This window comes from Miscanthus floridulus, chromosome 4 (genome assembly GCF_019320115.1).
Source record: "Miscanthus floridulus cultivar M001 chromosome 4, ASM1932011v1, whole genome shotgun sequence".
NCBI lineage: Eukaryota > Viridiplantae > Streptophyta > Magnoliopsida > Poales > Poaceae > Miscanthus > Miscanthus floridulus.
Genome location: NC_089583.1, coordinates 41,663,392 through 41,670,941, shown reverse-complemented (window position 1 = coordinate 41,670,941; position 7,550 = coordinate 41,663,392). Strand labels below are relative to the sequence as shown.

Here is a 7,550-nt window from a genome sequence, read left to right as displayed (position 1 = left end):
AAGAAGCTAAAAAAAACATTTTTTTTTCACCATGGATTTATTCCTGATGAAAGCATATTATGTTTTTATCCCAATGTAACGCACGGGCATATTTGCTAGTTATTATGAGGAGAGAAGATGAGTTTCATCTATATGAAACATGGCACGTAGCCGTATTCAACACAATGAAAATTGAGTAAAACTCCGTCAGGAGTATTTTGTTTCTTCCTCACGTATCGGAAACCGAGCGTAACTCTACTGGAAGCATTCATCGTAACACCATACAAATTTAAAATACTTTGCCCTGTTCATTTCTCTTATAATCCATCTTTATTAGCTTGTTTTTTCAGCCGAAACAATGTTTTTCGCTCACAACAAATCATTTGGAACGGTGTTTCGACTTTTTTTCAGCGAAACGAACGGGGCCACTATACAAGCCTATAAAACTGAAAAATCTTTGATGTTAGGCCATTTTCAGGGTAGGTATTATTGCACTTTTCCAAAAGTCAGCTAAAGAGGTGTGAGAGTGACGATGTCCAGATTCTGCCCCGTATGTTAATGTATACACTCGTTATAATCACACAAAAAAATTAGAACGGAGAATAAAAGTGAAAATATTTTAACAGTCATTTTGTATACACTCTGAAGGCGTGGCATCAGCTACGAAACTCTCGGTGTTCAACACCTCAGTACTTCGCTAAACAGGATACATGCATGATTTCCCACACATTAAACATTAAGAGTGATCACCTGGACCGGGCTATCCTTATCAACAACAAACGATCTAGCTACCTTGCCTGAAGGCATGTCCACTTCAACGGTGTACGAACCATGGTATCCTCTGAACTTGAACTCTCCTTGGTGATCGACATTGCCGTTCGTACGGGTCAGCCACTCTTGTTTGAGAGCAAGGTACCTTCTGCCAGCCTCGTTGATTGTCCCATCAGCGTCGACCAGATGCGCATGCTCTCGAAACATAAACATCTCCCAGAATCCCCAGAGGATGATCCCCCCAACAGCAGGATGTGCAAATGCTTCACGGAGGAACACCTCTAGATCATCAGCTCGTATGTGTTCATTCTCTGCTGTGACATCCAACTCAGTAATCCAGATCGGGAGACCTAGTATGGCGAGCTTGTCCAGGGAATCGCATATGATTTCTCCCACTGGATGGCTGATATGACCTTGCACACCGATCCCACCAACTGGGGCACCCCGCTCTTGGAGATCAACTACCTGTTCAACGAATTTCTCAGGGGTAGATTTTGTGTCACATCCATCTTCGACGTTATAATCATTAACAAACAGGACAGCAGAAGGATCAAGCTTATGTGCTTCTCTGAACATGTAAGCTCTAATGTCCCTTCCCAATCTATCTTCATAGAAGGACCCATGTAGCATCTCATTGTTTACATCGTGATGTCTAAATCGACCTTTGTACCTTGACAACAGGCTTTGCAAACGATTTTGGATGGCAGCCATTAAGTGGTGGCCTTGCAATGACCGAACCCAAGGTTGGACAGCGTCTTCTACTTCCCAGAATAAACAGTGGCCACGAACCTGTATCTTATGTTTCTCGCAAAATTCAAGCAACTCATCAGAATCTTTATAATTAAGCCGCCCTTGTTCTGCTTCTGTATGGTACCATTTCAATTCATTCTCAAATACAGCCCAATTGAAGTTCTTCACAAAAAACTCAGCAAGATCCTCGTTCTCAATGTTGTGCCTCGCGATGCACGATCCAAATGGAAAGCTATTCTCGGTCTGTTGTATCCTCACAGATGAACCTAAAAGATTCACTGCATTTGATCCTTGGAACTTAAGAACAACATCACGCTTTCTCACCTGTCAGCAGAATCGAGAAAGTTCATATAGTATAAATTTAGCCAACTGGAGGTTTACTGGTTTAGTTCCACAAAACCCCAGTTTTTTTGCTATGGTACTTAATCCTAAGTTTCATGGTCCAAGCCGTCATAAATTCCAAATTTCTTAGCTAGTGACATCGAGCATTAAGTTATGGTCAAAAGGTTTCATAACCACCCCCTCCCACCACCACCACCACCTTCATGAATAGACTATATCAACAAATTTAATTACAATAAAAAAAAGTTGAGCAGATTAAGGGCAGCTAAGCCATTATTTGGTTATGATAGGGTTTTGTGAAACTTTATGAATGTATAAAAATGTCATTGATTGCAACCGCCCATGAAATATGTGCCTTTCTGCAATTATGTGAAATTTACACTAATAACAAAGCAAAAAAATCACCACTGTTGAAAATAATGGTTGTATCATGCACGATCACATATGAATTGGAAGAACTCACATCGAAAACGTGAAATGCATTAAAGTTTACCTTGTCTGTTTTCTCCTTCAGATACTCAAACCTTGCTTTTCTGTCGACTGGATATATTTGAAAGTCCATGACTCTGAGATCAACACCTGGAGGAGGGCCTTGAACATATGCAGTAACTTTGGATGGCTGCTTTTCAAGCTTGAATGCTCCATTGATTTCATACCATTGATCCCCATCAGCTTCCACTTGCCCACCATTGACCCATTGGTTATTATCCACAGCAAGACAAACATTTACATGGTGACGTCCATGTCCTCCAGACCCAACTCGTACCCAAGCAGATACTCTGTAAGTGACATGCAACCTTAGTTTATCAGTTATGACCTGAGAAGGACCCATCCAAACATCTGTGCGGTTCGTGGCAAGGATATAACGACCACTTATATGTTTCTGACTTGCACGGTCCTTCAAGATAGAAGATAGCATATGGGGTGTTTCAGTCTGGATACTCAATCGACATGAACCCATAGGACTCCACCCAGCAAGCCCACGAGTGAAGGCATTATTGTGCAATAGATTAGTTCCATACAAAACGTTCTGCAATATTTAGTAAATATTCTTGAATTAGAGAGGACACTTTCAGGATCATTCACAATCAAATAATCTCAATACTGTAAGAAGCCATTAGCCTACAAACCTCAATTTTTGGGCACGGTGCAGCTTGTAGCTTTCTTGCTGGAGATAAGACAAGCCCATCTACAAGAATGTCAATTCCAGCAGGAGGCCCTTCTATGAAAATAACAGCTTTGGTAAAGGGAGCATGAAGGAGGAACTTTCCTTTCAAATGTGTCCATTGCTTATCAGAAGTCTGGTTTCTTTGATTATAGAAAAAAAATAGTAAGATAATAATGTAATTGGCTCCTAAAAAGAGCATTGTCAACAGAGAACAAGAAACAAAAACAACTTACTTGGCAAGTCCCACATATCGCTCACGACCATATTCTTGTACCCACAGAGTAGCACGCACTTCAGTATCATTGGCACTCCCAAATATTCGAACAGCAGAACTGATCTCATAAAGAACTTTCCGCTGCACCCTGCCTGTGATCTCTTGCTGGATGCCATTCCAATTGTGAACCCGTCCAGTTGCAGAAGCGAAATAGCTGCCATTTAAAGGCCGGACATTCCCATATGCAGTGAACTCATGTCTGCAGATATTGCATCCTCTTCCTGACCAATTTTTTAACCCATCTTCGAAGTGAGGATTTTTAATTATAGTCTCAGCTCTACTTGGTACTTTTACTTCCTTCAATTCAAAAGGAATCATTAATCAACAAAACCGAGGCTGTAAGAGTTTGTGCACCTTTTTTTTATGCCATGAAGACAATGAATGAAGACCCCAGAACCAAAGGGTATATATGTTATGCACAAAGTTAAATATCAAGCTCATGGAGATCAATACAACAGAATGTTGACAGTAAAATCTTGTGCACTGCATTCCTCGTACCGATTTCATTAGAACTAAATGAAAATAGAGCTTACAAAGAATTTCATCACTCCATGAAAGATCAGGCATAAATTAGGTTAAGTTCTGATTATTTTTTCATTAGACTTCTGAAAAAATATAAAAAGTGCATAACAAGATATTGATTAAAAAAAGGTAAATCAAACATTTAGTTCAAGAAAATATTACAAAAAGCACATAAGAACTCACTTTTGACTGTTTATGTCTGGAGCAAGTAATAGTGACAGAATCAATGACAAGATCCACACCAGCTGGAGGTCCTTCCAGGTAAAATACAACATTTTTTGGCATGTTTGTCAAAGAAAAGGAGCCTTCCAATTTGTTCCACTTTTCTTTTGAGGCAACCACACTGTTACATCAAATTCGATCGTCAATCAAGGATAGTATCAAAAGAATTTGACTGTTGAAAAATTTTAAGTACAATACCTTCCAACAGGGTTATAATGCGTGGATCCATCTGCATTTTGCAACCTAAGGGTTCCTTTGACTTCAACCTGGCCTTGGACATTCCCATCAACTCTAACGAAAGCAGAAACTACATAAGCAGTGCCTATAGACACTTGATTCGTAATATCTTGTTCAAGACCCTGCCAGTGTTCTGTTCTCTTTGAAACAACAGCATAGTTCTCTCCTGAGTTACCTCTAATACCATCAAGGAAACCAGACCATTGTGATGCCACATAAGCATGGCAGCAGATGGGATTCCAAGGATGAAGGCCTTTAGAAAAATCATAATTTAAAATGATGTTCTCTGTTCCACCAATTGATGAAGCTGACCCCTCTGTTTTCTGAAGAAAATCTATAGTTAATAAGGCTATAAGGCAGAGAATCTAGTAGACAAATTAGTATCTAAGTCAGGGATATGTTTAACAAAAACTAAAATGCAAGCTGTCTTCAATGTTAACAATAGTTCTTGCACATGTTCTGGATGATCAAATAAATATGACATGTTCTCAGAAATAGTTTCAGCAGACAATAATCCTTCCTTTTCGAGGGCCATTGAGAAATTGCAGACACACAAGCAAGCAAGAGATCCATTGCAATACCTTGTAGGAGATGGTGACTGAATCTATGAGTAAGTCCACACCAGGAGGGGGGCCTTCAAGGTAGAACACTAAACGTCTTGGTAGAGTTGTTAGATTAAATGAACCTTCCATCTTTTCCCAGCGTTCTTGTGAGGCCAAAATCCTAGTAATAACTGCTTAATGATAAAACAGTGCTGATGATATATTACACAACACACTGAATGATGGCTTATGGTCGAAATACCTTGCAATAGAAAGATAGTTAGTAGAAGACCCCTCCTCAAGTTTGAGAGTGATCTGAACTCCAATGGGCTCATGAACTTCCCCATGAACTCTGACATATGCAGCAACAAAGTACTCAGTACCAAGGGTGACCTTTTCCGTTATGTCCTGCTCAAGCCCCTGCCAACTCTGTGTGCGATGAGTAAGAACAGCATAGGTTGACCCTGAATGTGGCCTTACACCATAATGGTAACCTGATCCTTCAACGGCTACAAATGCATGGCAACTATTTGGTTGCCACAAATGTAGATCCTCAGAAAAATCACTGTTTGACAGAATGTTCTCCATGACAACTTCGTCAGAAGCACTGTGCTTATCTACTGCCTGCTCAACATTGCACAGGAAACAAAATGTTAATGTGCCTAGCATCATGACAGAGGGCATAACCTGGGAAACCATGGTTGGCAAATAATCTAATATGCATAATATATTAAGTTATATAGAAAAGTTGATCTCGGGAAACCACATTTGCTCAAAAAGTTTCAAAGCTTCTAGCAGAAAACAGAAAAATGGAGAATACTATCTCCTAACAAGCCACATGGTCTTTATTCAGTTTACTTTGCACAAACATTTGCTTAAAAAACATTTTTATTTTCATGGTTTTTCTATCTCGGTAATAATACACTAAAAAGGGAAAGGACATAATTATGATGCAACATGTTTGCAAGCATGCCCCTTGTTTGCGACACTGGTTCAGTCCATCTTGACTTTTGTGCTGACATCAAAGATGTACCTTACTAACAATAAAACAAAGAAATTAACATCCCATCATTAAATGAGAAGATAGGTCGAAGCCCTTGACAGCATTTGCATCACATAGCAGGCCTCTCTGGTCGGGGAGGATAGTTGTGATATTTGGAGTAATCCTGACAGCCTGACACAACTGGCACATGCTTCAGCTAAAACATATGATTTCTTCTCAAAAGTTCTGCATGATCTACTCTACTCGAGTGCCCAACATGTCTCGGAATCTCCCAAACCCAATGGGTTGCATTTGGATCTAGGAGGCTTCACCAGTATTGATAGAGACAAGATCAGCTGAGTGAGATCTACTCAAAAAAGCAAACATGCAACCTCAAACCCGCAAAGGTAAAATATGTACAACCGATTGCAGCATACGCACCTTGAATTAATCTTTGTTCAGTGGGAAATCAAATCAACAGCTGATTGGCTATGCTAATGAAACCACCAAACAATCCTATATATGCAAGGCCTACCGGAACAATCAAACAAGCATCCACAGCAAGAAAGGAATGCAGCGGCCGTTGCTATACCTTGGGCTCGGAATCGGGACCCTGTGGATCTGGTTGCGGGAGCGCGCGGCCGGCCCGGCGAGGGTGGAACAGAGACGATAGCCAGCCGCAGCGCCTCCTCATCTCATCCAACCCGGAAATCCCGTTCCGCGCAGCAGCAGCAGCTACCCGGCGGATGGCACGAAGTCAAAACAGGGGAGTGGAAGTGGAAGGAAAGCCGCGTAAGGTAAGCGGTGGTTGCCTTCCCTCACCTCACCTACCTAACTGGCTACCGAGGTGGCGGCACCGCCGACACGACAGCTTGGGACGCAAGGGTAAGCATGCTTCGGGACGGCACGGAGATGCGCCCGTGAATGCGACAGCGGCGCCGAAGCGTCTTCCACAGGGAATGCCGGCGCGCGTGCGTGCGTCCGGAGCGATGGAAAAGGAATCGGATGCGAAGAATGCCGCGCGAGGAGGATTACTGGATTAGGAAGGCCCAGGTTATCCTACTCACGCTCGTCTCCTGGGTCTTCGAGGCATAAAGATGAACACCTTCCCCTAAAGCCAGACGAGTGCGCGGAGCCACGGAGGTAAGCAGTACCTCTCTGCAGGATCGGCGGCCCCTGACCCCTGGAGACGGAGGCCGCGCCGTGTCGGTGTTCGGCGAGCTGGGGCGGCGGCGTGACAGTCGAGTAGCAGAGGACGCGGGGGGGGGGGGGGCGGGGTTGGGGGGCTGGGGCCTGGGGGGGGGGTGGGGGGGGAGGGAGGAAGGAGGATCCAAGTGAAATTGCTGCGCAAGCTGCATCATACTGTACATTCAGATACCGAACTTTTGAGCAATGCGATCGCAAAGTTTTTTCACTCTTTCCGTCACATAAAATCTTTGACATATGCATGAAATATTAGATACAGATAAAAAAATAACTAATTACACAGTTTGATTGTAAATTATGAGATGAATTTTTTGAGCCTAGTTAAACCAAGATTGGACAATAATTATTAAATACAAACAAAAATGCTACAGTGCCAAATACTGATTCCTAACCCTAATCTAAACAAGGCCGAAGTCAACATCATGAAAAGGTGACGTGTTCACGTTAGAAGGCAAAAAAATTGGCTCATGGACGCTGTTGGAACCTGGCTTTTGCCACAGACCATAAAAAAAGATTGGCTTTGCCGGCAGCCATTACAAATATAGCCCCGTTCGT

General features: G+C 42.3%; 1 protein-coding gene across 5 annotated transcripts; it reads right to left on the bottom strand.

The window, feature by feature from the left end:
- Nucleotides 1-567: 567 nt before the first annotated feature.
- Nucleotides 568-7,054, bottom strand: LOC136549636 (endo-1,4-beta-xylanase 1-like). Of its 5 annotated transcripts, none has more exons than XM_066540995.1 (10): nucleotides 6,612-6,934; nucleotides 6,382-6,524; nucleotides 5,070-5,431; nucleotides 4,847-4,988; nucleotides 4,227-4,588; nucleotides 3,990-4,149; nucleotides 3,244-3,581; nucleotides 2,973-3,150; nucleotides 2,336-2,872; nucleotides 568-1,824 (listed from the first exon to the last, which is right to left on the bottom strand). In XM_066540995.1, exons 2-10 carry the CDS (start codon nucleotides 6,481-6,483, stop codon nucleotides 709-711), a joined length of 3,297 nt encoding a protein of 1,098 aa, XP_066397092.1. In that variant the 5' UTR covers nucleotides 6,484-6,524; nucleotides 6,612-6,934; the 3' UTR covers nucleotides 568-708. The 5 variants fall into 5 exon arrangements, with proteins under 5 accessions (XP_066397092.1, XP_066397093.1, XP_066397094.1 ...); XM_066540996.1 differs by having other exon boundaries at nucleotides 6,621-6,934; XM_066540997.1 differs by lacking the exons at nucleotides 6,382-6,524; nucleotides 6,612-6,934 and adding an exon at nucleotides 6,944-7,054.
- Nucleotides 7,055-7,550: the final 496 nt, after the last annotated feature.